The sequence below is a fragment of the Rhinopithecus roxellana genome, chromosome 8 (assembly GCF_007565055.1).
Source record: "Rhinopithecus roxellana isolate Shanxi Qingling chromosome 8, ASM756505v1, whole genome shotgun sequence".
In the NCBI taxonomy this organism is placed as follows: domain Eukaryota; kingdom Metazoa; phylum Chordata; class Mammalia; order Primates; family Cercopithecidae; genus Rhinopithecus; species Rhinopithecus roxellana.
In genome coordinates, this window is record NC_044556.1 from 124,748,881 (window position 1) to 124,776,376 (window position 27,496).

Consider the following 27,496-nt stretch of genomic DNA (forward strand, 5'->3'; position numbering starts at 1 on the left):
CAAGTGATCCTCCCACTTCAGCCTCCTGGTTAGCTCAGACTACAGGTGTGTGCCACCATGACTAATTATTATTATTTGTAGAGACAAGGTTTTTGCCATGTTGCTCAGGCTGGTCTTGAACTCCTGGGCTCAAGCCATCTGCCTGCCTTGGCCTCCCAAAGTCCTGGGATTATAGGTGTGAGCTATTGTGCGTGGCCTCAGCCCCCAGTTCTAACCACTCCTTTGAGTTAGTCATTACTGAGTTTCTCCCATGTATGTGCATACTGCATGTATTAATAAAGTTCTGTTTATGTTTTTTTTGCTAACCTGTATTTTCTCAGACTTATTTGCAGGGCCCCAGGCAGAGAACCTAGGAGAATAGAGGGAATAAGTTTTTCTCCTCTATAGGTGATTCATCCAAAAGAAATGTGAGAAATCATGCATTATTAATTAGTTAAATCAGAAGAGTTTCTTTTCTGTTATTCCATTTTATGGACTACTTTATAACTCAAAAATGTCTTCTGTAAAGTGTTCTATTGGGTGCATGCCTATAATCCCAGATACTCGGTAGGCTGAGGTAGGAGATCCCTTGAGCCCAGGTGTTCAAGATCAGCCTGGGCAACATAGCAAGACCCCATTTGAAAAGAAGAGTGTTCTGTGATTTATTACTGAATCTCAACAACAATAAAAAAAAAGTATTTGGGATTTGGGGAGGAAGAGGAGTTTTGAAAAGCTCACTGAAATGAATGATGCTTTTAGGGCTTCAAAAATCCCTAGAATCTCTTTTTTCATTTCACCAAGTACTGTTCTAGAAGAATCATTTTACTTGATATTGATGGACATTCTATTCTGAAAGAATATCCTGAAAAAAGGACCAGGGCAGAAATGATGGAAATTTTGAATGCAAGGATTTTTGAGGGGAAGCATAAAGGAAGCATGAGGGATTTTTGATGCGGAAACTGAAATACATGACCACTTGTGGTTGTGCCTTGTACACAGCATTTTGTTAAATGTACCTAAATGTTTTAAGTGAAATTTGGTTTGCTCATTAAGATATCATATTTTGCTGGACACAGTGGCTCACGCCTGTAATCCCAGCACTTTGGGAAGCCGAGGTGGGTAGATTATGAGGTCAGGAGTTGAAGACCAGCCTGGCAAACATGGTGAAACCCTGTCTCTACTCAAAATACACAAATTAGCCGGGCGTGGTGGCACGTGCCTGTAATCCCAGCTACTTGCGAGGCTGAGGCAGGAGAATGGCTTGAACCTGGGAGGTGGAGGTTGCGGTGAGCTGAGATTGCGCCACTGCACTCCAGCCTGGGCGACAGAGTGAGACTCTCTCTCAAAAAAAATAATAAAAAGTCATATTTTAATTACTACATTTAATACATAGTATGTATGATTTTAACTTCTTTTTGTGTGCATCAGAGCCAAACCATACAGTTCCAAAATCATTTGATTAATTTTTACTTATTTTTACTGGATTCTTTTTGGGCAAGTCCTATTTCTGGTTTATATAAGAAAAAATGCTTCTGCTAGTACTTTTCGAGACCCAGTTAGTTGAGTGGAAACATCTTTCCTACCCTTTAAAAAGTCAACTAGAAAAATATCCTATAACCTAAGAAGTGACTGAATTCTTCATTCACATTTAAGAGCAATTCAGGATGTTCCCTTGTTCTTAAATGTGAAATGTCCATGGCAGTGCTGTTCATAGTAGTAGCACTGCTATGTAGCATAGTCCTATCAAACAAAATTTAATGCAGAACACCAGTATGTATACAAGGTAAAAATGGAGCTGAGGGGGTTGTGTGTGTGTCTAGTGTGCGTGTGTGTGTACGTGTATGTGGTGTTGGGGGTGTGTGTGTGTGTGGTGTGTGGGATGTGTGTGCAGGGGGTGTATGTATGTTGTGTCTGCGGGTATGTGTAGGAGGGTGTGGGGGGTGTGATGTGTAGGGTGTATGTGGTGTGTGTAGGGGGGTGTGTATAGTGTAGAGTGGGAGTGTGGGTGTGTGGGGTGTGTGTGGGGTGTGGGGAGTGTGTGTGTGGTGTGTGTGGGATGTGGGGAGGTGTGGAGGGATGTGTGTGTGTGGGGGGTGTGTGTGTTGTGTGTGTATGGGTGTGCATGTGTGTTTAGGGATAGAGTGTGAAAGGCCCAGAACCTCTTCCCTCTTATGGTCTTCCTCTTCCAGCTGAACCTATCCTCATCCTAGGCAGTACATCAAACATTTACTCCAAAACTTTAGGGACCTGAAATTTACTTGTATATATGTAATATTCTATGCTTATGATCATTTTACATTAAGATCTTTACTTTGCATAGTTTTTTGTTTTTGGTTTTAGAGATGGGGTTCCACTATGTTGCCCAGGCTGGAGTGTAATGGCTGTTCACAGGCAGGACCGTAGCACATTACAGCCTGGAACTCCTGAGCTCAAAGGATCCTCCCACCTCAGCCTCTGGAGTAGCTGGGAATACAGGCACACACTACTGTGCCTAGCTCTACTTTATATAGTTTGTTAAGAAATCATTTTTGGCACTTTGGGAGGCCAAGATGGGCGGATCACGAGGTCAGGAGATTGAGACCATCCTAGCTCACACGGTGAAACCCCATCTCTACTAAAAATACACAAAAAAAAAAAATTTTAGCCAAGTGTGGCCTATAGTCCCAGCTACTCAGGAGGCTGAGGCAGGAGAATGGCGTGAACCCGGGAGGCGGAGCTTGCAGTGAGCTGAGATGCTGCCACTGCACTCCAGTGTGGGCAACAGAGCGACACCCCGTTTCAAACAAATAAATTAAAAAAAAAAAAAGACATCATTTTTGGAAGAAATAAAAGGCTTGACAGCAACATATAAATATTTCATTTAAAATTACTTGCTAAGTAATACTTTAAATGTTAAATTTCTTAAAATTTTTGTTTTTCTGAGATTTTGGAAAAACGAAACCAAATAATATATTGTTAAGAGAGGCAGAATCTCCCTTCCTATTTCTTTAAGCTCATTTTCTTTTTTTTTTTTTTTTTTTTTTTTTTTTTTTTTTTTTTTTTTTTTTTTTTGAGGCGGAGTCTCGCTCTGTCGCCCGGACTGGAGTGCAATGGCCAGATCTCAGCTCACTGCAAGCTCCGCCTCCCGGGTTTACGCCATTCTCCTGCCTCAGCCTCCCGAGTAGCTGGGACTACAGGCGCCCACCACCTCGCCCGGCTAGTTTTTGTATTTTTAGTAGAGACGGGGTTTCACCGTGTTAGCCAGGATGGTCTCGATCTCCTGACCTCGTGATCCGCCCGTCTCGGCCTCCCAAAGTGCTGGGATTACAGGCTTGAGCCACCGCGCCCGGCCAAGCTCATTTTCATAATTAATCAATTTCTTTAACTAGGCCTACAGACATACGTCAACAAATATGTGTCTATTTGGTTATTTGTGGATATGTAACTCTTATTTGTCAGAGTAGGAAACTAAGACTCACAAAATACATGCTCTGGCTCTTTTAGCCTTTTTTCTCTTTGTACCATGCTATAATTTGTATGGAGAAACCAACTTGGTACTTAAGAGAGCAACTACAGAACCACAGAATCAAGATGCTGAATATGGATTAGTTAATTGTTAGGATAAAATTAAGAGACTGTCCCTACGGTGATTTTGTCATTTTGCCTTCATTTGGCTACAACTGATTATTTATTCACAACAAGTAAGTTAATATAACACATTAGCACTAAGACTGTAAAATTTTGAACTATGGATAATTTTTATATTATTACTGGGGAAGGATTAATTTGATCAGAGATTATCAGAACATGTTTTTTTTTTTTTTTTTTTGGAGACGGAGTCTCACTCTGTCGCCTGGGCTGGAGTGCAGTGGCAGCATCTCAGCTTACTGCAAGCTCCGCCTCCCGGGTTCACGCCATTCTTCTGCCTCAGCCTCCTGAGTAGCTGGGACTACAGGCGCTCGCCACCTCGCCCGGCTAGTTTTTTGTGGTTTTTTAGTAGAGACGGGGTTTCACAGTGTTAGACAGGATGGTCTCGATCTCCTGACCTCGTGATCCGCCCGTCTCGGCCTCCCAAAGTGCTGGGATTACAGGCTTGAGCCACCGCGCCCTGCCATAACATGTTTTCAACTATTAGCTGAGTGTTTGTCAAGGTCTATGGCATACAGAAGTTATTTTTGCTTTAAGAATTTCAATTTTGGCCGAGATGGGTGGATCACGAGGTCAGGAGATCGAGACCATCCTGACTAACACGGTGAAACCCCGTCTCTACTAAAAAAAATACAAAAAACCAGCTGGGTGAGGTGGCCGGCGCCTGTAGTCCCAGCTACTCGGGAGGCTGAGGCAGGAGAATGGCGTAAACCCGGGAGGCAGAGCTTGCAGTGAGCTGAGATCTGGCCACTGCACTCCAGCCTGGGCGACAGAGTGAGACTCGTCTCAAAAAAAAAAAAAAAAAAAAAGAATTTCAATTTTAATAGTTCTTTAAATGTATACTCTTAATATGTGGTAGGTTTTTATTATTTATCATATTGCTTGTTTACAAAAATCTTCCTTTTAATTATGGTCAGCCTTCCCAGAATCCTGAGATGCTTCTTGTATTTGCATTGCAAAAAGTCATTATTATTGCATAAACACTTCAACTTGAGGGTGTGTCATTTCTTGGATGCTTGGTCTTTGGCTCTTCTGTCCATACTCTATCAGTTCACCCCAATACCTCTCTTCTGTAGCAGTTTCAGTCATCTAATAAGGATTGAAACATCCCACTTTAAATACAAGATCTGTTCTTGTTGTTAGAAAGCAAGAGTGAATAAAGGTCAGCCGTTCAGATGACTGGCTGTCTGATTTTTTTCTGTGGGCATCACATGTTAGAAAAAGCTAGTTCATCTCTCTGTGGCTTAGGATTCAACAGCATAAGCTGTCAGACTAACACTGATTGAAGGTAGACTGAGAGGGGGAAGCGCATCTGTCCAATGGCTCGCCATTGGCTTCTTATTACAGCATTCTCCCCTGAGACACACTCTGCATGCTCATTCACCTACCTCCTCCTCTTCCCTCCCCTTCCTTTCCTACCCCTTCATTACTGATTCACAGCGAGAGGCAGCAGCAGCAGCAGCAGTAGCAGCAGCAGCAGCAACAGCAGCGCTGCTTGTCACGAATCGAGGATTGCAATGAGCTCATCCTTTTCTCCTTGCAGCTTCACAACTGCCCTGGCTTCCTGGCTACTGCTGCTGCTGTCTTCTCACACATAGACACACACACACCCTTTCTCGCACACACATACACACACTCACACATTCTCACATGCTAGACCCTTCTAAGCAGCTTGTCCGTTTTTACACATGTATCTGAACTCTCCTGCATCACTCTTGGCCATTTTCTTGCATTCGATTGCTTTTGCCGTTTTTTATTTAGATCAGTACTTGATTTCATTTTCATTTTCCAGTCTACTTTGGGGTTCTCACAGTGGATAATTTAGCCAAAATGTTTTTCTTGTGGAGACATTAGCTGACAATTCCCACTACAGACTGGCTTGTACGTCCTCCCAGGGAGACCTAAACCTGGCTCCCCTCCCACCGCAGTTCTTAAAATTGTGGATAAGAGATCCATCTTTCTCATTCTGGATACCTACTTAGTGCTCATGGAAGAAGGGGTGCCCTGCCCAGCCCCAGCTGCTAAGCTCACACCTCCTGTCAAAAAGTCCCAGGACATGCACGACGAGAGGAGCAAGCTGGTGAATGAGTATGCGTGTCGAGTGCTGGAACTTCTGGGGATGGGGCATCGTCTGTTTGTGCCTCGGCTTCTGGCGGTGAGATTGTTTTTCATTGAACTTCATTTGTAGGGAATCTGCTTTCCTCTGTGAAAATTCCTTGTATCTCTGAAAGAGGCTTGTGGTCTCTGGTTTTCTTCTCCTTCTCCCCATTCTGCCGAGAAGGAAGTACTGAGTGACCACTGCTATGCAGCTCATTTGGAGCCTGGTCCATACCACCCCTTAATTGGTTAGAGGAGATCATGGCTCTTTTCTCAGAGCCCAGGGTCACATTAGTGGCATTATCTCTGTGGCAGCAAAAAAAATGGTTTTCTGCCTGGCTAGGCTCAGCAATAAAGCAGAATACCCGAGTGCTTGATGTAGGCATTCTGTTATTTATATCTCCAAAGGGTTAAATTTTACAACAAACATAGCAACTTATCTAGACTGCTTGTGGTTTGCTTTCTAACCTCCCCATTTGATTGCCAATTTGATTGTTGTTTTGTTTTGTTTTCTGATAGAGAATTTTACCACCTAAAAATACTTTGGTAGGAAATTGTAGGTTTCTCTCCTAGAATGATTGAACTGTTTATCTGTGAAACAGCTTAAAGCTGCTGGCTTCTGTGCTGTGAATCTGGGAAGTCTGACTTGCTTGTTATTTGGCTTCCTGAATAAGAGAAAAATCACCTTTCCTCATTTCCTACCAAGGGTTAAAATTAAATACCCACAATCGCTGTTGCAGGCTTGAGAACTATACCTAGCAACTATTCCATAAGGTAATTGGTTTACAGTAGTCCTATACCATTATGTGGTAATGGAATAAGAATAATTTAGCCTTGTCTGTTTTATAGAATGGAGTTTAATACCATTTTAGATTATTTCCTCATTATGGTTCTCTCATATTAAAGTCTTTTCAGTACAGTATTTACATGACTGAATTTAACTCTTTTCTCTCACATATCTCCCTTCACTATAGTTCATCTCTATTTATACTTAGCTTTACAATTACTAGTTCAGTCTTTATGTATGTATTTACATGCAAATATAATTTCTTCTGTACAATCATAACAGACATGTTAGGTAGTCATGTAAATAAAAAATTTCCCATCCTAAGGAAAGTCCATTTGTCATTGCAAAGCAAAGTTTGATGCAATGACTGGCATACAATTATGGGGGGGGGTGTTTTTGAGAAATATAATTCCTTTGTCATTTAAATAAGAAATAAAAAGAGCTGAAGACATGTGTTTTAATGTCCAGGTGAGGTCATTATTTCCCTGAACCCCATCTTTTTCTTAATAAAGGAGAAGGATTCATGATTCTATTAGAAAGGGTTTTTTAAAATTATTATTTCTTTTTGTAAGTGAAATAAGCATTTTATTTCAGGAGTTTTGATATTGTGAAATGCTAAACCATATTTCAACAAATTCTCTACATCTCAGAGGAATCAGGATTGGTCTAATATATTTCTGCATCCTAAAGACCACTCAACTTTGTGACTCAAAGGCTTTCAGTGCTAACTTTCCAGTAATTTGGTACCAACTATCTTTGGCATTTACATTTTCAGTGTTTTGAAGGAAAACATAAATTGGTAATTAAGAATATTTTGGGTATTCAACTCTGCATTAGGGATGAATTTAAACTGCCTCTAGTTTGAAAAAATTAATTAGCAATAAAATCCACAGGGAGTTGGGCTCTCAAGCTTGAGATCTTCGGAGGTGATGTATATCTGTGTGTGGCAATTGTACCAACTCTGTTTGGTTGCCAAATTAGGCATCTGAAGTAGCACATCTCTCAGGTGGTCTTGAGACATTACTTAGGCTCTATCAGTTAGAGCCTAAGTAATAATGCCACTTGCATTATGTGTGAAAAGCATATGCTAGGCCAGACGCAGTGGCTCATGCCTGTATTCCCAGCACTTTGGGAGGCCAAGGCAGGCAGATCACCTGAGGTTGGGAGTTTGAGACCAGCCTGACCAACATGGAGAAACCCCGTCTCTACTAAAAATACAAAATTAACTGGGCGTGGTGGTGCACGCCTGTAGTCCCAGCTACTCGGGAGGCTGAGACAGAAGAATTGCTTGAATCTGGGAGGCAGAGGTTGTGGTGAGCCAAGATCGCACCATTGCACTCCAGCCTGGGCAACAAGAGCTAAATTCCATCGCAAACAGAAAAAGAAAAAGAAAGCATATGCTGATTTATCTTTGGGGCTACTTGAAAATCTCTGGCTTTGTTTTACACAGTTGCACTTGAAAAAGTATTGGTAATACCAGGGTACTCTACATTTTGGGAAATTACAAGTTCTTTAATTAGCAATATGGCTGTGAGTTAGGATCTGCTTGTTCAGTAAGTTACCGCTCAAAGTTTAACATGTGTACTGGGGGAGGTTGTTCAGTCTTGTGTTATTGAACTGGCTAATGATGTGGGATCAATGGCTAATCTGCACAGGGCAGTCCTAAGAGGAATCCTGCTACATGCGGTTTTGCAATCTTTTCATTTCTAGTCAAGAGAAAGTACTAAAGTTAAAACATCTCTTTACCTTTTTAGTTATGTTTTAAACATGAATGCTTGTGGATTAAGCACATACAAGTATTTTATTTTACTTTTAAGACCCCAGTATTTTTTTCATTATAAAACAAGTCATTTTTTAAAAAATCAAATAAATGAAGATTTTCCAAGACAGTGTTGTGGATTTGGGCTCTGAGCCTTATTACTTATTGTTTCCTGATTCACAGAGGGATCATCAAACTACTAGAACTCTAGGCTTCTATAACCTTCAGCTGTAAGAAGGTTACTGATATAATAGAGGATGCACATTTGGAATTTTTGCTTGTTAGCCTTCAAAGGTACACCCAGTAAAGGACAATTTTCCTTTAATTAATCAGGTACAAGCATCTCATTTTAGATATTACCACAAGGCCTAAATTCTATGTGTAGATTCACCAAACATGTTTTTTTGTGTGTGAAATTAAAATACTGAAACAGGAGATGCAAATATCCTAGACATCAGCTAAGTGGTATTTCCCTTTTCTAAAGCCTGTACTTTCAAATGATTCTCAGAGCTCCAAAAATTTTTACCTGAATAAAAATTCTGTTAGATACCATAACTAAAGGAAAAACAAGCCATTTAGGGTAAAGATAGTGAAGATAAGAAATAGAATCACAGTTAGAATTTTTTTTTTCAAATAGTCCCCTAAAAGAATCAAACCTAGAATCTGCTGCTTATTAGAGGCCCTTAAAGAAAGATTTATTCAAGAATAGAGAGAAGTTTGGAATAGAAGCATCTGGAGCTAATACTCACAGTGGAACTATTTCCACCCATCCTACTTCTTTCAAAAAAAAATCAGGCCAGGCGCAATGCCTCACACCGGTAATCCCAGAACGTTTTGGGAGGCTGAGATGGGCAGATCACCTGAGGTCAGGAGTTTAAGACCAGCCTGGCCAACATGACAAAACCCCATCTCCTAAAAATATAAAAATTAGTCAGATGTGGGGGTGGGCGCCTGTCATCACAGCTACTCTGGGAGGCTGAGGCAAGAGAATCACTTGAACCCAGAAGGCCGAAGTTGCAGTAAGCCGAGATTGCACCACTGCACTCCAATCTGGGTGACAGAATGAGATTCCGTCTCAAAATAAATAAATAAATAAATAAATATCACCTTAAAATGTGATACTCTTGCACTGAATTTTTCAGTGGGAAAAACACATTGAAAATGATATCAGCAGTGGCATGTGGCCGGAGTCCATACTCTGTAAGTGTGTGATATTTGGAGGAGGAGAAACTTTGACTTTGCTCATGTTCAAAATCTCCCCTTTTCCCTTTGGATTTTTTTTTCTTTTTCTTTTTTTTGAGATAGAGTCTCAGTCACCCAGGCTGGAGTACAGTGGTGTGATTTTTGGCTCACTGCAAGCCCCACCTCCCAGTCTCAGACAATCCTCCCACCTCAGCCTCCTGAGTAGCTGGGACTACAGGCGCCCACCACCATGCCTGGCTAATTTTTGTATTTTTTGTAGAGATGAGGTTTCATCTCATCTCTACAAAATTTGAAAGGCTGTTCTTCACCTGGGAAATTCTTGCCAAGGCTGCTCTAAAACTCCTGAGCTCAAGCAGTCTCTCCCGCTTGGCCTTCCAAAGTGTTGGGATTATAGGTGTGAGCCACCATGCCTGGCCTCCCTCTGGATTTTTAATTTTTGCTACTTATATGCCATAAGAAGTTATCAGACCATTATACGTTAAAATTAGTGTTAGCTAGAGTTTGAATACAGCTACTCATTTTCCACAGTGAATCGAAGGAGGGTTGATTATACATATACGCAAATGATCTAGCTGTTCCTTTCAGTAGCCATTTTAAGGTTTTGTTTTGATCAGATTTCTTATGCTGATAAATTGCATCGCAATCTTGTTTGTTTTTAACTTTGTGGACTTTCTTAAAACATTAATTTTAAGGAAGGATGAAAGAGCAGAGGAGAATTATGTCTTCCCCTTTTACCTCTGTTGTTAACAACTGCAAGGATTGCTCTTGAATGAGAGATTACAACTTATAACAGAAGTTAAAAACCCAAATGCAGAAGTTGCCATGTATACTTCTGATACCCCCCAAAAATCTAAAAATCAATTTTTATATAAAAGTAAGTCCTAAATATACTCCATAATTTCCATTTTATACATCTTGACTTTTGAATACTGGATATGCTTTAAGTGGAGCCTTAATAAATTCATAGTACAAATTTATGTCGATATCTATTGTGTGCCAGGCAATTTGCTTAATTCATATTACTGGGGTAAGTGCAAAGGATACTTACATTAACATTCTACTTACCTTTCCCTCTGGATATATCATCCTACCTACTTGAAAGAAAAAAGAAGTAGGACTTGTTTAAATGACTTTACTTTTATCTTTTTATATAGTTCTATTCAAATGAAGAAAGAAGTAATGTCACCTTTGAAATGTAATTGGTAAACATGGTTCATATTATTTAAAAGGATTTGTCAGAAAGCTCAGGGAGCAAAAAGATGGTTGTTAGTAGAGCCACTAATTTCAAAAAGTTATCCTTTATTAGTTCTTATTTTATTTTATTTTAGGAGCCAAAGTCTCACTCTGTTGCCCAGGCTGAAGTGCAGTGGTATGATATCGGCTTACTGCAGCCTCCACCTCCTGGGTTCATGCAATTCTCCTGCCTCAGCCTCCCAAGTAGCTGGAACTACAGGCATGTGCCACCACACCCAGCTAATTTTTATATTATCAGTAGAGATGGGGTTTTTGCCATGTTGGTCAGGCTGGTTTCGAACACCTGACCTCAAGTGATTCACTCTCCTCGGATTCCCAAAGTGCTGGGATTATAGGTGTGAGCCACCGCGCCCGGCCTGTTAGTTCTTATGTAAAAGCTGGTAGAGTTATTTTCTTTATTTCCAAGGGAAGAAAACATGCCTTTGCTTATTCAAATTGTCTAAATCCTATTCATATTATCTTCTGGCTAACATTACTTAACTAATGTTGGGAAATGAGTTGCATTTTCATTATTTTACTCTACCCTCGCCATTGTTCTGAAAGCAATATAGAAAAGCTCTAAGAATTTCAGTTAGAACAGCCTTTCCAGTTTAAATCAGTTTTTCTAGCCTGAAAGGATTTTGTACAGTGAGCACAGATGTATAATTGTAAACCAGAAGCCAGCACAACCTATTTTAAGTACTTGGTTTGGCTTTCAAAGTGTTAGTTTGCCCTTTAGGGGTACATTTTTAAAACATAGATCTTGTGATCACAAGATCATGCGTTAAGCCTCTTCATTGTCAGGGTAAGGGCTTAGTATTCCTACAGTTATAAACTCAATTATAAGCACTAATTATCTGCATAGCCAGCTCATTAATAATTAGTATGTGTGCAGGCATGGTAACTCACTCCTGTAATCATAGCTACTAGGAAGGCTGAGGCAGGAGAATGGCTTGAGGCCAGGAGTTAAAAACCAGTCTGGGCAACATAGCAAGACCCCATCTGTAAAACAGACAAACAAAAAAACAAATTTGCCAGGTGTGGTGGCGCATGCCTGCTGTCCAAGCTACTAGGAAGGCTGAGGCAGGAGGATTGCTTAAGCCCAGGAGTTTGAGGCTCTAGTGAGCTCTGATTGTGCTACTGCACTCCAGACTGGATGACAGAGCAAGACCCTGTCTCTAAAAGAGTAATAACAATAATAACAATAATTAGTACTAGGATGGTGAGATAGTAGTACTAGGATGGTGAGAACTGGTTCTGGAACCCTGGTTGAAGCCATGTTTTATTTTCATAAACAGCACTGCTACTTATATTTTAGACTAACAACATTACATTAATGCTTGACATTCATAAAGCTTACTTATTTATTTATTTTGAGACAGGGTCTCACTCTGTCACCTAGGCTGGAGTGCAGTGGTGCAATATCAGCTCACTGCAGCCTCCATGTCCCGGGTTCAAGTAATCCTCCTGCCTCAGCCTCCAGAGTAGCTGGGATTACAGGCGCGTGCCATCACGCCCAGCTAATTTTTGTATTTTTCTTAGATACAGGGCTTCACCAGGTTGACCAGGCTGGTCTCGAACTCCTGACCTCAAAGTGATCCACCCGCCTTGGCCTCCCAAAATGCTGGGATTACAGGTGTGAGCCACTGTGCCCGGTCTGTAAAGCACATATATTTAACAAAATAATATGTACAGGATGATTCAAATTTTGTTAAATATGTGTAAGATATGTATGTAGTGATGGGGGAAAGGACTACAAATAATGTAATAAAATATTAATTATGTTTATCTCTGTAGTCAGACCTTATGTTAGGCTTTTAAAAAAGTTTTTATTTTGGGCCATGAATATGTAATCAAGAAAAAGTACATGACCCCACCATGTGGACAATACACATACATATGTACAATTTATGATTGAAAAAGTATTCTTTAAAAAAAAAAGCCAAACGACTTTTGATAAGTTCTTAGTGAAACATCCAAATCTTTTCAGAACAAGAAGTGTCTATCCCTGGATTGTAGAGGGAAAAACCTTTTAGATACAGTTGTCAGCAAATGGAGAGTTATCTCTGTAAGCTTATAATCTGCTTATGGCATTACAAAGACATTTGAGGTGATACTTAATGATTATGGAAGTCTCTCGAAGATAGAAAATTGGAGGAAAAAACCCATTAGAATCAAAGTAGGACTAACCACAGGTTGTCTTCTAGAATACTGGCAAGCAAGGTTTTTGTTTTATGTGTTTTTTGCTTACTGGCATTTTTGTTTTCATTCACAATGAAATTAGCTGTATTGCAGCCCATAAGAAGAACATACGTTCTTGCAATTTAGATTGCCCACTTTATGGAATTAAAAATATCAGTGAGGCCAGGCACAGTGGTTCACATCTGTAATCCCAACACTTTGGGAGGCCTGGGTGGGAGGACTGCTTAAGGCCAGGAGTTTGAGATCAGCCTGTGCAACATAGTGAGACCCCCATCTCTACCAAAAACAAAACAAAACAACAACCGAAAAAAAAATCTTTTTTTTTTTTTTTTTTTTGAGATGGAGTCTCGCTCTATCGCCCAGGCTGGAGTGCCATGGTGTGATCTCAGCTCACTGCACGCTCCACCTCCTGGGTTCACGCCATTCTCCTGTCTCAGCCTCCCGAGTAGCTGGGACTACAGGCACCCACCACCATACTTGACTAATTTTTTTTTTTTTTTTTTTTTTGTATTTTTAGTAGAGATGGGGTTTCACTGTGTTAGCCAGGATGGTCTTGATCTCCTGACATCGTGATCCGCCCATCTCAGCCTCCCAAAGTGCTGGGATTACAGGCGTGAGCCACTGTGCCCAGCCAAAAAAAAATATTAATACATAGCTGGCATGGTGGCCCACGCAGGTAGTCCTAGCTACTCAGGAGCCTAAGGCGGGAAGTCTCTTGAGCTCAGGAGTTTGAGGCTGTAGTGAGCTATATTGTACCATTGTACTCCAGCCTGGGCAACAAATCGAGGCCCTGTCTCAAAAAACAAAAAAATAAACAAAAAATCAGTGAGAGCAAGGTACTGCTTTTAGTCACGAAGCTATCTATTTTTGAGCATATTTGAGCAACACAGATACTATCACCCCTTATATTTCTTTTGGAGCTCAAAAGATGCATTCTTATGCCTTAAATTATTTCATTCTCAAGTACTTGTGTGTGTGTGTGTGTGTGTGTTTGTGCGTGCGTGTGTGTGTGTGTGTTTGAGACAGAGTTTCACTCTCGTTGCCCAGGCTGGAATGCAGTGGCACAATCTCGGCTCTCTGCAACCTCCACCTCCTGGGTTCAAGTGATTCTCCTGCCTCAGCCTCCCAGATAGCTGGGATTACAGGCATGAGCCACCACGCCTGGCTAATTTTGTTTTATATTTTTAGTAGAGATGGAGTTTCACCGTGTTGGTCAGGCTGGTCTCAAACCCCTGACCTCAAGTGATCCACCTGCTTCAGCTTCCCAAAGTGCTGGGATTATGAGTGTGAGCCACCAAGCACGGCCTCATTCTCAAATACTTGTGATTAAAGATATTCCCATTTTTAAAAGAGGAAAACTTACATAGCACTACAAGTTTGCCAAAATTGAAATTAAAATGAAGTTATTACATTCTTTGCAACCTTGAGTATCTTTTTTTTTTTTTGAGACGGAGTCTTGCTCTGTTGCCCTGGCTGGAGTGCAGTGGCCGGATCTCAGCTCACTGCAAGCTCCGCCTCCTGGGTTTACGCCATTCTCCTGCCTCAGCCTCCCGAGTAGCTGGGACTACAGGCGCCCGCCACCTCGCCCGGCTAGTTTTTTGTATTCTTAGTAGAGACGGGGTTTCACCATGTTAGCCAGGATGGTCTCGATCTCCTGACCTCGTGATCCGCCCGTCTCGGCCTCCCAAAGTGCTGGGATTACAGGCTTGAGCCACCACGCCCGGCCAGCCTTGAGTACCTTTAATGTGTCAAGTACTCCAGAGGCCGAGGTTAGCAAATTGAATAAGATGAAGTTTTCACACCTTTGTATATTTGAGCCTCCCTGCCCCGTGGTTGCCAGATCTCTCTTCTTGAGCTTAACTGAGCTGGGCGATCTATGTGATATGCAGGAATATCAACACCAACAATGACTAGGAAAGGACAGCCACAGGGAACTCTGGCTTTTTGTGTCCAGAGACTTAAACTGAGTTGGGCTTCAGCCCCACCCTGGTGGAAACCCCATTGCTGTACCCTCCCTGAGACTATTAGCCTCTCCCAAGCAGCATCTCTGCCTACATGGCCATCCCTGCTTGACCAGAGGTCCAGTGTGTGACAACATAGGATTCCTCATTCTTGATCCCAATCTATCTGCCTTTGTGTGTGCTAAAAGGCTGGATTTGAAATTAGGCCTTGGCAATATTAGAAAATTAGATAACTGTGCTACTGTCTACTAAAAATAGAAGAGGTGCCTTCAGAGGACTTTCAGTAGTGAAGAAAGGGTTAATCCTGCTTCTCTACAAACCCTGGAAGCAGTTTGTCTGGAGTTGTCCAAACCATTACCAGAGAACTAATCGTCAGCACTGGTATTACATATGAAAAAGGAAGGCTAGGGATGTGTGGTATGTCTGGTAGAATTGGTAGCTGGATGCTTTCCCCCATAATTCAGCAGTTGGTATTTTAGTTAGAAAGGCTGTCTTTCAGACTGAAGTTGTTTCCAGTAACTGCCTTTTCCAACTAAGTTAAGGTGAGTTGAGAGCATGCTAAGCATTTTCCACCACTTGTTGCTATCGCATCTGTATATTTATGAGGAAAGAGAAATCTGAGATATACTGGAGTTTTTTGTTTTTTCATTACTACTGTTAGCCTAGCTCCATTGTTTAATTACTAATTTGTGGACCTTTGTGAAACTGTCTAGTATGAATATGTTCTTTTCTTTCACATTTCAGTTTAAAGGGCAGGGGAAAAGGGAAGCAAACTGTAGCAAAAGAGAGATGAAAGTAGATTTCAGGCCGGGCGCGGTGGCTCAAGCCTGTAATCCCAGCACTTTGGGAGGCCGAGACGGGCGGATCACGAGGTCAGGAGATCGAGACCATCCTGGCTAACACGGTGAAACCCCGTCTCTACTAAAAAATACAAAAAACTAGCCGGGCGAGGTGGCGGGCGTCTGTAGTCCCAGCTACTCGGGAGGCTGAGGCAGGAGAATGGCGTAAACCCGGGAGGCGGAGCTTGCAGTGAGCTGAGATCCCGCCACTGCACTCCAGCCCGGGCGACAGAGCGAGACTCCGTCTCAAAAAAAAAAAAAAACAAAAAACAAAAAACAAAAAAGCAAAAAACTAGCCAGGCGAGGTGGCGGCCGCCTGTAGTCCCAGCTACTCGGGAGGCTGAGGCAGGAGAATGGCGTAAAAAACCCGGGAGGCGGAGCTTGCAGTGAGCTGAGATCCCGCCACTGCACTCCAGCCTGGGCGACAGAGTGAGACTCCGTCTCAAAAAAAAAAAAAAAAAAAGTAGATTTCATTCATTTATTCTGTTACAGATTTTAATTGAGTGCCTCCTATATTCTGGTCATTGTTCTTGTTGCTGTGGATATAGCAGTGAAAAAGACAGACAAAGAGGGGAAGAAGGGGAACAGATGTAAAACTGGAAAGTGAATTAGTGGGGAATGGGCTGGGAGGAAGAATTTAAGTGCTCAGAGAAGGTCTCACTCAGATCTTATATTTGAGCCAGAATGTAGATTACAAGATGTTGCTAAGATTGGACTACATGTCTTGCTAGTCATGATAATGACTTGGACCAGGGTGGTGATGACGAAAACTGAGACCCTGTTAGAAGCAGGAATTTCTCTGGCCTGCTGCCTACTTTTTCAGTGCAGTCTTTAATCAGATTTACATTTAAATTTAAATAAAGTAATATTTTGACATAGCATATAGTTATGTGGTTTCTGGGTGCTTTTTTTAATTGTTGAAGTTTTTGACTATTAATTACTGACTATAAAACATCTAATTTGTTTTTGGCTTACTTCTGTATACTCATCTTCCTAAATCTATATGTATCACAGTGTTTGTGAAAGTTGTTTATAACTGTTTATTAAAATATTTATTGTTTTTCTTATTATAAAAGCGTTATACAGAAAGTATAACAAAATATAATGAAAAAAATAACCTGCAGGGTGCAGTGACCCACACCTGTAATCCCAGCACTTTGGGAGGCTGAGGTGGGAAGATACCCTGAGGCCAGGAGTTATCAGCTTGGGAAGCAGAGTGAGACCATCTCTATTAAAAAAAAAAAAAATTACAAGTAGCTGGGTGTGGTGGTGTGTGCCTGTAGTTCCATCTACTCAGCAGGCTGAGGCGGGAGGAACACTTGAGCCTGGGAAGTTGAGGTTGCAGGGAGCCATGATTGCACTATGCATTCCCACCTGGGCAACAGAAGGAGACCCTGTCTCAAAAAAAGTAAAGATAAATGGTAACCCATGATTCCACTATACAGATAAACATTTTGTTTTCTTTTTAGTCTTTTTTCTGCACACAGATATATTTATTTCCAAGTGGTTTTTTATTTTTTGAAGAAGTAAAATTTGGTAAACAATAGTTTTCATAAGAGTTCAGTAGTTAGGTGTTTTGTTTCATTTACTTTTTCGTAGCCTTCTTCAAGGTATGGGATCAGTTTCCTATTCTTTTCACTTGAACTGCTGCTGTCATTAGTTGAAAAGCCATCTTCCCATTAGGTGTTTATTGTGTAATTCTGATGTATTTTGATTACACTTTCTATGTCTTCAGCCAGCTTTTTAATAATATCCTTAAAATGTTCATTGAGCTGAAGTCACAGATTAGTCCTTGAGTTCAGTTTCTTTTCCTTTTTTAGATTTATTCTTTTCTCAGAACTATAACTTGGTAAGCTTTGCCAGGAACCATCATTCTAATTTTCAGGTAATATAAATTCAGTATGTTAGTTTGTTAATTAACTCTTAGATTGCTTCTATGATTTATGGTGATTTATTTCAGCTTATAGCAGTATCATCTAAATATTGAAATGTTAGAAATACCTTCTTAAAATGTTTGAATTAACTTAGATCTTAGCTATAAAAGTATATTCAAGAAAATATAAATTCTTTGTGAAGTATATTTGTCCTCAAAGCAGGATGAAATGTAATGACGATTCTTGATTATTATTTTGCAGACTTCAAAGGAAGACCTTCTGCAGGCTGATTTTGAAGGTGCTTTAAAGTTCTTTAGAGTTCAGCTTCCAAAGAGATACAGGGCAGAGGAAAATGCAAGAAGACTGATGGAGCAGGCTTGCAATATTAAAGTAAGACACCTGAGTTTTTATATAATAAAGGTAAAATATGAGTGCAGAATAATACAGCAAATTATGTAAAACAATTTTTATATGTTGCAAGGTTTGATTATGTTTAAGGTTAGATTGTGTATGAACTGGTTTCTCCCAGATGTGTTTGCCAGGCTAATATGTGTATAGTAGCTGTACTTTCTGGTAGGACTTAGAGTGAAAGTTGGCAGGCTCAGATTATAACAATAGGAAGACAAACATTTATCTCATAGGTGGGGCTCTAGAGTGGGCTGCTGTGATAGTGGTTTCCATGGAAGCAGACTTAGTATTTAGCTTTTGCCATCTGTTTTAAGATTATTTAGGACAAAGCAAGAAAAGATTTCTTAGGCAATGCTTTCATTTCTCTAAGGGACATGGAAAGTTTGAGTCTTGATCTGCCCATTCCCATCCCACAACTGCCAAATATCTCTGGATACATTGTCACATGTCTGATAAAACTAAACACATTTTATAAATCAATTTGAAATTAAAAACTCTTTCCATGGGTGAGAGAGCATTCTTAAAATATTTGGAACCAATTTACTGATGTTAATTCTTATACCTCTACAATATGCCAGGGTATCTTTTTACCCAACCATAACATAAATATAAATTGTTTTCCTAAACAAACAAGAGATCCTGGTCTTAGGGACTTTACTTTCTTGCAGAAGGAAACAGAAAATAAGCAGCATAATAAATACATTATTTATTTAACATGTTAGAAGGTGATAAACAGCTATGAAAAAAAAAAAAGAGTAGGGGAAGATAAAGGGAGATTGGATTGGTGGGGGAGCAAAGGTTATGATTGTTATTAGATAGTCAGTGTGGACCTCACTGAGTCAATGAAGGAGATGGAAGGAGATGAGACATTAGTCATGGAGATGTCCCGGGGAAAAGCTTTCTAGGCAGAGGAAACAGCCAGTTGAAAGGCCCAGAGACTGTCTCATGCCTGGATGGGCTTGAGGAACAGCACGGTCAGTGCAGCTGGAGTGAAGTCAATGAAATGGGAGTAGTAGGAATGCTCACAAAGAGCCAGAAAATGTAGGCCATTGTAAGCATTTAGGCTTTACTTTGAGTGAAGCAGGGAGCTCTTGCAGGGTTTTTAGTGGAGCAGTGATAAGATCTGTCTGAGGTTTTTAAAGGATCACAATGGCTATTTTGTTAAAAACAACCATAGGAAGGTAAGAGAAGTAGGGACATCAGACAGGAGATTTTGGAGTAATCCTCTTGAGAGATGATAGACTGAACCAGGATGTTAACAGTGGAGATAGAGATGGAGATGGAGTGGAGATGGAGATGGTTGGAACCTGGGTATTTTTGAAAGAGAACCAATAAGATTTCATGATATATTAAATGTGAGTGTGAGAAGAAAAGAAGAGTTAAAATGATTGCACAAATTTTGAACTATGCAACTAGGAGATAAGAGTCACCATCAGCGTATTAAGCATATTACTTAAAAGGTACTTTGACCAGACTTCTTTTAGGCACCAGAGCCACTGTAACATTTTTTTTGTGTAACACAATTATTTTGAATTTAAAGCAAATTATAAATGTTAAAAAGTACAGTTCAACACTGAAAGTAAGTAACTGGGCAGAAAAAAATTATTTTGTCTTTCAAGTGAGCTTTATATTCAAGGAGATCATTTTCCAAAGCTATCATAAGAAAGATGGATTTCTGAAGTTTTCATTCTGAAATGAAAACTCTTTAAAGCCTTCATGACTGGTTGTTTTATTTGGCCAAAGTCTAAGCCACATCAATTTGTAACTTCGAAAGTATATTCTAGGCCAGCGCGGTGGCTCAAGCCTGTAATCCCAGCACTTTGGGAGGCCGAGACAGGCGAATCACGAGGTCAGGAGATCGAGACTATCCTGGCTAACACGGTGAAACCCCGTCTCTACTAAAAAAATACAAAAAACTAGCCGGGCGAGGTGGCGGGCGCCTGTAGTCCCAGCTACTCAGGAGGCTGAGGCAGGTGAATGGCGTAAACCCAGGAGGCGGAGCTTGCAGTGAGCTGAGATCCGGCCACTGCACTCCAGCCTGGGCGACAGAGTGAGACTCTGTCTCAAAAAAAATTTTTTAAAAAGAAAGTATATTCTAGTGGGCATGATGCCTTTGACTGAATTTTGTGGGTGGTGAATTTGAAAGGTAGGCTTCAGCCAACTGATTGTTTCAGAGATGCCAGAGAGAAGTACTGTAAATTGGGTCAATGCTGTAGGCATCCTTTAAAATAAAATATTTATTTCTAAGAATATAAGAGTGGAGAAATAAGAGGTACAGGTAAGGTGAAAAGTTAAAGGTTTTTAAGGGAAATCTCAGAGCATTGACAAGTCACTGAGGACAAAAAAAAAAAAAAAAAAAAAACAGGAAAACAATTGAAAAACATGAAATGTATAGGGAAAAATTTTTTCTCCAATATAATTTTTGAAGTTCCTGGAGGTGGCTAGTTATTATCAGTCCAGAAACGTGGGATCTGAGAGATGGAGAAGCATAAAATGTTAGAAAACAGTTCAAAATACAATCCAAATGGACTGTTCCTGGAAGGGAAGTGCTGGGTACAACCAGAATAAATTTTTTGGACATGAATAGGTAAATATGAATATTTTTAAAGCTTTTAATATGGTTTCAATAATTTAAAATGTTTAATAATTTAATAATTTGTAAAGTTTTAATAGTTTTTTTGTAGGGTTTTCTTTGCATTATCTAAGGAGAATGCCTTTTTCTTGGGTATTTAAGATGGTATCCACAGGACACCCATTTCATTTATAACATACAATTGTAGAGTGAATGATTGTGAGGCAGATATGAAGTGAAACTGAAAGAAGGAAGACACAAGTAGTCCAGTATTGGGCTGGGATTGTGCTGGGACTAGAATGTAGGTCTCCAATCCAAAGGTCTAAAATTGTCTTTAAACCAAGACCTATATTTTGGTTGCTTTTATGTCAAGACTGTGACTATATGTACATACTTATATACAAACATAACTGAAGAGATACTTACCCTTACACTGAGGGACTCTGATGCTTTTTGTTCTATTGTATTGTATTTCCTTTTTTTTTTTGAGATAGAGTCTCATTCTGTTGCCCAGGCTGGAGTGCAGTGGCACAATCTATGCTCACTGCAACCTCCCAGGTTCAAGCAATTCTCCTGCCTCAGCCTCCCAAGTAGCTGGGACTACAGGCATGCGCCACCACACCCGGCTATATTTGTATTTTTAGTAGAGATAGGGTTTCACCATGTCGGTCAGGCTGGTCTCGAACTCCTGACCCCAAGTAATCCATCACCTCAGCCTCCCAAAGTGCTGGGATTACAGGTGTGAGCCACCATTGCCCAGCCTATTGTATTGTATTCTATTCTATTTTAAACTTCTCCCCAGATCCCAAGAAAATCCCCAAACCAAAAGGCTGACCAAAACCCACTAAATCCATTTTACAATAGCTTGCAGTTTTGAAAAAACACCAAGACCTATCCCACTGTTCCTACCACCTCCCCATTCCCCAGTCTGATCTACCACAACTCATGAGAGGCTGTAGACGACGAGGTGTTACAATAAATGATGGAAGTGCATGTGTGGATAAGGATGTGAGTCATCATGCCATCATTACAGCAGCTTGTGCTGGCAGTTGGAACTTTTAGGAGATGATGGACTTATAGACTGAGACTTATGTGTTAGACAAAGCATTCATGGACAAAGGTGACTGCAGGCACAGAATAGGCCAGAAACTCTGTATCCATAGCCTGTTTAAGATTAAAGATAGAATTTCTGCCAAAAGTAATCAAGTTTTTAAAATTTTAAAATTATTTTCAAAGTTGGTGTTGTATATAGTTGTATCTTTTTTGAATTGGACATGTTCCCATTGAATTACCCCCCAAAATAATCACTTTCCTTTAATTTTAAGGAACTGTAACCAGTGATTTCAGTGAAACTGAAACTGGCTTTAAAATAGTGCAGCAGTTGCAAGCAAAAAATAACTTGTTAGCTCTGTATGTGGTTTATTTCTGTGAGTGTACCAACAAGATTTGTTAATAAAGCACATTAGATTGGATAAATAATTTTATTTTTCTAAAACTTGTATGACATTAAATATCAGGAACATTTTCAATAGCTTCTAAACTGGTAATTTAACTAATGTGATTCCAGGTTATTCTAATATACTTCTGTTCCTATGGTTTCAACTAGGCTAAAATCAGAAAACATATTGACCCATCAGGCTTTACTTTGAATAGTCATTTGGTTACTTTCATTATTGAAAGCAAGACCTAAATAAAAGATACTTAAAGTGCCTAATATGAATATCCTGTACTTTCCCAGGGAGTCAGTTTGTATTAAATATCATAATTTGATTTTTGCCTTATAGTTGAAAATTCTGTCATTGCAGAGCTTCTTAAATTTGGATTTTGGCTTCAGAGACTCTGAATTACCAGAAATTTGAATTTCTTTGTATGAACGTATGAGCATTTTGTTTTTCTTGGTAACATAATATATAGCCTTTTTTTTTTTTTTTTTTTTTTTTTTTTTTTTTTTTTTTTTTGAGACAGAGTTTTGCTCTTGTTGCCCAGGCTGGAGCGCAATGGTGCCATCTTGGCTCACTGCCACCTCTGCCTCCTGGGTTCAAGTGATTCTCCTGCTTCAGCCTCCTGAGTAGCTGGGATTACAGGCATGCACCACCATGCCCGGATAATGTTGTATTTTTAGTAGAGATGGGGTTTTTCCATGTTGGTCAGGCTGGTCTCATACTCCCGACCTCTGGTGATCCACCCTCCTTGGCCTCCCAAAGTGTTGGGATTACAGGCGTGAACCACCGCACCAGGCCTCATAATACATAGCTTTATTAAGTGCATGTACCCATAATCTTCATAAGTCTTGATCTGATTACCTGTTTTCTACATATTTTTATTCAATACCATTTATATTGTATCAGGTTGAATTGATGAAATTACCATTCCTGTTGGTCAGAAACTGTCAGGTATTTGATGGTTGTTTATGATTCAGTATTTTATGCCTCCTTACAGCTCAGATAGGTGCATATGTAGCTTAGCTCTATGGCCATGCAAACTTTTCCTGATAATTATTCTCCAAAAGTTAAGAAACAAGTTTTTTTTTTTTTTTCTTGAGATGGAGTCTTGCTCTGTCACCAGGCTGGAGTGCAATGGCATGATCTCTGCTCACTGCAACCTTCACCTCCCCAGTTCAAGCTATTCCCCTGCCCAGTCTCCCGAGTAGCTGGGACTACAGGTGCATGCCATCATGCCTGGCTAACTTTTTGTGTTTTAGTAGAGATGGGGTTTCACCATGTTGGCCAGGATAGTCTCGATCTCCTGACCTCGTGATCCACCCACCTTGGCCTCCCAAAGTGCTGGGATTACAGGCGTGAGCCACTGCACTCAGTTAGTTGTTTTTTTTTTTTTAAAGTTGATTTTTATTTAGAATAATGTTCCAAGTACCATATTTACAATGGACTTCAGTAGTAGCAAAGTTCATAAGCACAATCATCCCAAATTTTCTGTTGGTAGAGCTTTATAATAGAGCATTTTAAAATGTGTTAGCTTATTTCACTTGTATTTTATTAGTAAAATAATTTGAGCAAAATTAAAATGCAAAATCTGACATTAACCTAAAGGAAGAAAATTAGGAAAGAAAAGTTATTTATTGAGTGCCTGTTGTGTCCCAGGAACTATGCCAAGAGGACTTTTCAGAGGAAGTAATAGCTAAAATGAAACCTGAAAGATTATTAGGAGTTAAGGAGTATACCAAGGCAGGGAGAAGGATGTTTCATGCAGAGAATATGCAGAAGCCCATAGGTAAAAAAATATGGAGTTGCCCAAGACCTGAATGTAGGTCATGACTGGAGAGTAGAATGCGAGGAGGGAGAGGGAGTTAGGAGAGTAGATAGAGAAAAAACTAGAGAGGTAGGTAGGAGCCAGCCAGCTTGTGCAGAGCCTTCCAAACCATGGTAAACAATTTGGAATTTATCCTGAGGGGAGTGACAAGCACTGAAGGATTTAAAATAGGAGACATAAATTATCAGGTTATTGTTAGGAAGGTCATTCTGGTTGCTGTGTGGGAATGGATTGAAAGGGTTAAGATTCAGTATAGGTGACAGACCATTTCAGGAGCTGTTGCAGTCATCTAGGTGAGAAGAGACCAGAGTTTTTGCAATGGGCTGAAGAAATTATGGATGAATTCCAGAGATATTCAAGACATAAAATTAACAGATTTTAGTGATTAGATGTGAACATCAGGGCAGATAAAGAGAGCCAGTGATAGCACTTAGGATTCTTACTTAAGCAACTTGGTGGAAATCACACTGAGAAAGGAAACAAACAAGAGAACAAATTATAAACACTAAAGATAATGAGTTAAGTTTTGAATATGTTAAGTTTGTGGTACATATCCACAACTCATATCCAAGTAGATATAAATATCCAATAGGCAGGTGGATACTGAAGTGAGATCTGAGCTAAAAGTAGACATTTGGGAGTCATCAGCATTGAAACCATGGGAGTGGGTGAATTCTCATAGAGGAGTATATACAATGAGCAGAGAGAAGGTTGGAGGATAGATGCATTCACATGTAAAATACCGACAAGGGAATAGAAGCTGGTGAGACTAAGAAGGCAGGAAGAAACCCAGAAGAGTACGAATGTGAACACTAAGGGAAAAGGTGTTTGTTTTCAAGAAGGAAGGAGTTGAACGAGTGCCAGTGGTACCTAGAGGTCATGTATAAGGTACTGAGAAGTGGAAAGTGGCTATTGTGCAATATTTAATGAAAAGAGATCCTCAGTGGTCTTAATGGAAGTAGTTTCAGTGAAGTTATGACAAATAAAAGCCAATGATTCAAGGAATAAATAGCAGGTTAGTAAATGGAGAAATGAAGATGAGACTGTTTTTCTAAGAAGGTTAGTATGGGGAGAGGATGGAAAATGGAAGAGTTAACCAGTAATTGGACTGGGCATAGTGGCTCACACCTGTAATCCCAACACTTTGGTAGGCCGAGGTAGGAGGATCACTTGAAGTCAGGAGTTTGAGAGCAGCCTGGGCAACAAAGTGAGATCCTATCTCTATAAAATATTTTAAAAGGCTGGGCGCGGTGGTTCACACTTGTAATCCCAGCACTTTGGGAGGCTGAGACAGGTGGATCACTTGAGCCCAGGAGTTTAAGACCAGCCTGGGCAACATGGAGAAACCCCATCTCTACCAGAAAAAAAGAAAGAAAAATTAGCCAGGCATGGTGACATGCCTCTGTAGTTTCAGCTACTTAGGAGGCTGAGATGGGAGGATTTTTTGAGCTTGGGAGGCGTGGGTTGCAATGAGCTAAGATCATGCCACTGCACTCCAGCCTGGGTGACAGAGTGAGACTCTGTCTCAAAAATACCCCCAAAAATTATCTGGGCATGGTGGCACATGCCTGGAGTCCTAGCAACTCGAGTGGCTGAGGTGGAAGGATGGCTTGAGCCCAAGAGTTGGAGGCAGCGGTGAGCTATGACTGTGTCATTGCACTCCAGCCCAGGTGACAAAGCAAGACCCTGCCTGTCTCTAAAAAAAAAGAGAGAGACATAGCCAGCAAGCCTGAGAGTAAGTATGAGAGAGAGAGAGAGAGAGAGAGAGAGAGAGAGAGAGAGAGAGAAAGAGAGAGAGAGAGAGATGAGTAAGTACAGGCGAGAGAGATAAGAGGATATTGAGACCAAGATGGATTTTTGGAGGATGGGAAAGATGAGTCTTTAATGCAAAAAAATGTTCAATGAATCTTAATTTCTTCTTTGAGCACCTACTATATGCCAGGCATTGTACCAGATAGACCCCAGGAATATGAGATTGAGCAAAGGCACATATGCTGTCAGAGCTCATGGAATTCACAGTGTTAATTTAATCACCTTAATAAATGTATACTTACAGAGTGAGATAAATGTTCAGAAGAGATATATAAAGATATATGAGAGCAAAGAGCAAAGGAACCTGACTTTGACTCAATGATCTAGGGAATGCATTCTTAAACTGAGATTATAAGGTATTCCAGACGGAAAAGCAGCATATGCAAATCCTGTGAAGAGGGAGAGAATATAGTAAGTTGTAGAAACTAGGAGAAGGCCAGTGTGACTGTAGTTCAGAGAGTGATGACGGTTGATATCCAGGGACCAAATCACTTCATCTACCAATAAGAAGGAAAAGCCCACAGAAAGAGCAAAGTTAAAGATTAAATAAAGAAAGGGAAATATGTTAACAGAAAAAGGACTCTGAAGAGGTAAGGGATTAACCTCAAAAGAATGGACCTTTCTTTCATTACAAGCTGGAGGGAATAGGCAAGGGAAAGATGGGAAAAATGGTGAATGTGTAGTTTGGTGAGGAAGAAATTGAGGATATTTCATTTGAAGTTTTCTATTATTTCTGTTAAACAGGATCTAGAATGAAGGGAATGCAGTAAAGTGACAGCTTTGAGAAATATGGAAGAGCTTTTAGACTGGAAAAACTCAAAAGAACAGCTAGTCTATATTGTTGTAGACTATGAGTTCATAGTGGCAAAAATCTGCAGTGTTTTGTAATTTTCTCTAGAAACATTCAGTAGTCCAAATGTATATATGAAGACAGACAATTATTTTAACCACAGTTGAGGTTTGCCAACATGAGGCAAAGGAAGGACGTGGGACCAGGGCAGTGCTGTGCTAGTAAACTGTATCTTGGGTTGGGGAGTAAGAGGGAGTAGAGAAAGAAATATGCCTGATTTGTAGCGTTTGCCCATTTCCATGGTATGAATACTCCCACCATGGCCAAATTTCAAGCTACCAATGACTTAACTGCCCCACTCAATTTCTGAGTCTTAAGAGTCACTTTTGAGCTGGTAGTTGCTGACACTGGTACACCACAGGGTTGAGGAGATGAGGCTAGTAGCAGGAGAGTGGTTGACATGATGGGAATTGGAGTCTAATTAATAGAAAAGAGAGTGAAGATAGATGGGACTGAAAGACTGCAAGAAAAGGGCCTGGGAGAAGGGAGCAAAGAATTACTGGACTCAGGGAAAATGGTGGAAGAGGAGATTAGTTCACTTATTGGTGGTTACCCAAGATAAAAAGCATCTTTTTCTCAAAAAGTCTTGTATTTTAAAGAGAGCTTTCTGATATTAGAAAGTAATACTGCCCTGGGCCTTGAATGGTGACTCGCGCCTGTAATCTTAGCACTTTGGGGGGCCGAGGCGGGCAGATCACCTGAGCTCAGGAGTTCAAGACCAGCCTGGCCAACGTGGTGAAACCCCATATCTACTAAAATACAAAAAATTTGCCAGGCATGGTGGCACGTGCCTATAATCCTAGCTACTCAGGAGGCTGAGGCATGGGAATTGCTGGAGCCTGGAAGGCGGAGGTTGCAGTGAACTGACATTGCACCACTGCACTCCAGCCTGGGCCACAGAGTGAGACTCCATCTCAAAAAAAAAAAAAAAAAATACCCTGTGCTCATGATTTCCAGTGATCAGCTCAGATTAATTAGTGGCAGCAAAAACATGCCAATTACTATTTTGGCATTCATAGCCACCTC

The 27,496-nt window shown here is 40.4% G+C and overlaps 1 protein-coding gene across 3 annotated transcripts in view; it reads left to right on the forward strand.

The window, feature by feature from the left end:
• RABGAP1L (RAB GTPase activating protein 1 like) overlaps positions 1-27,496 on the forward strand; it is a 781,286-nt gene that overhangs the window by 581,394 nt on the left and 172,396 nt on the right. For 2 of the 3 annotated variants that reach the window (XM_010367378.2, XM_010367376.2), the window contains exon 19: positions 17,823-17,951. In XM_010367378.2, coding sequence (XP_010365680.1) covers positions 17,823-17,951 — 129 coding nt within the window. Of the gene's footprint in view, positions 1-5,036; positions 5,762-17,822; positions 17,952-27,496 lie in introns of those variants that run through there. The other variant, XM_010367379.2, reaches the window with a different exon arrangement.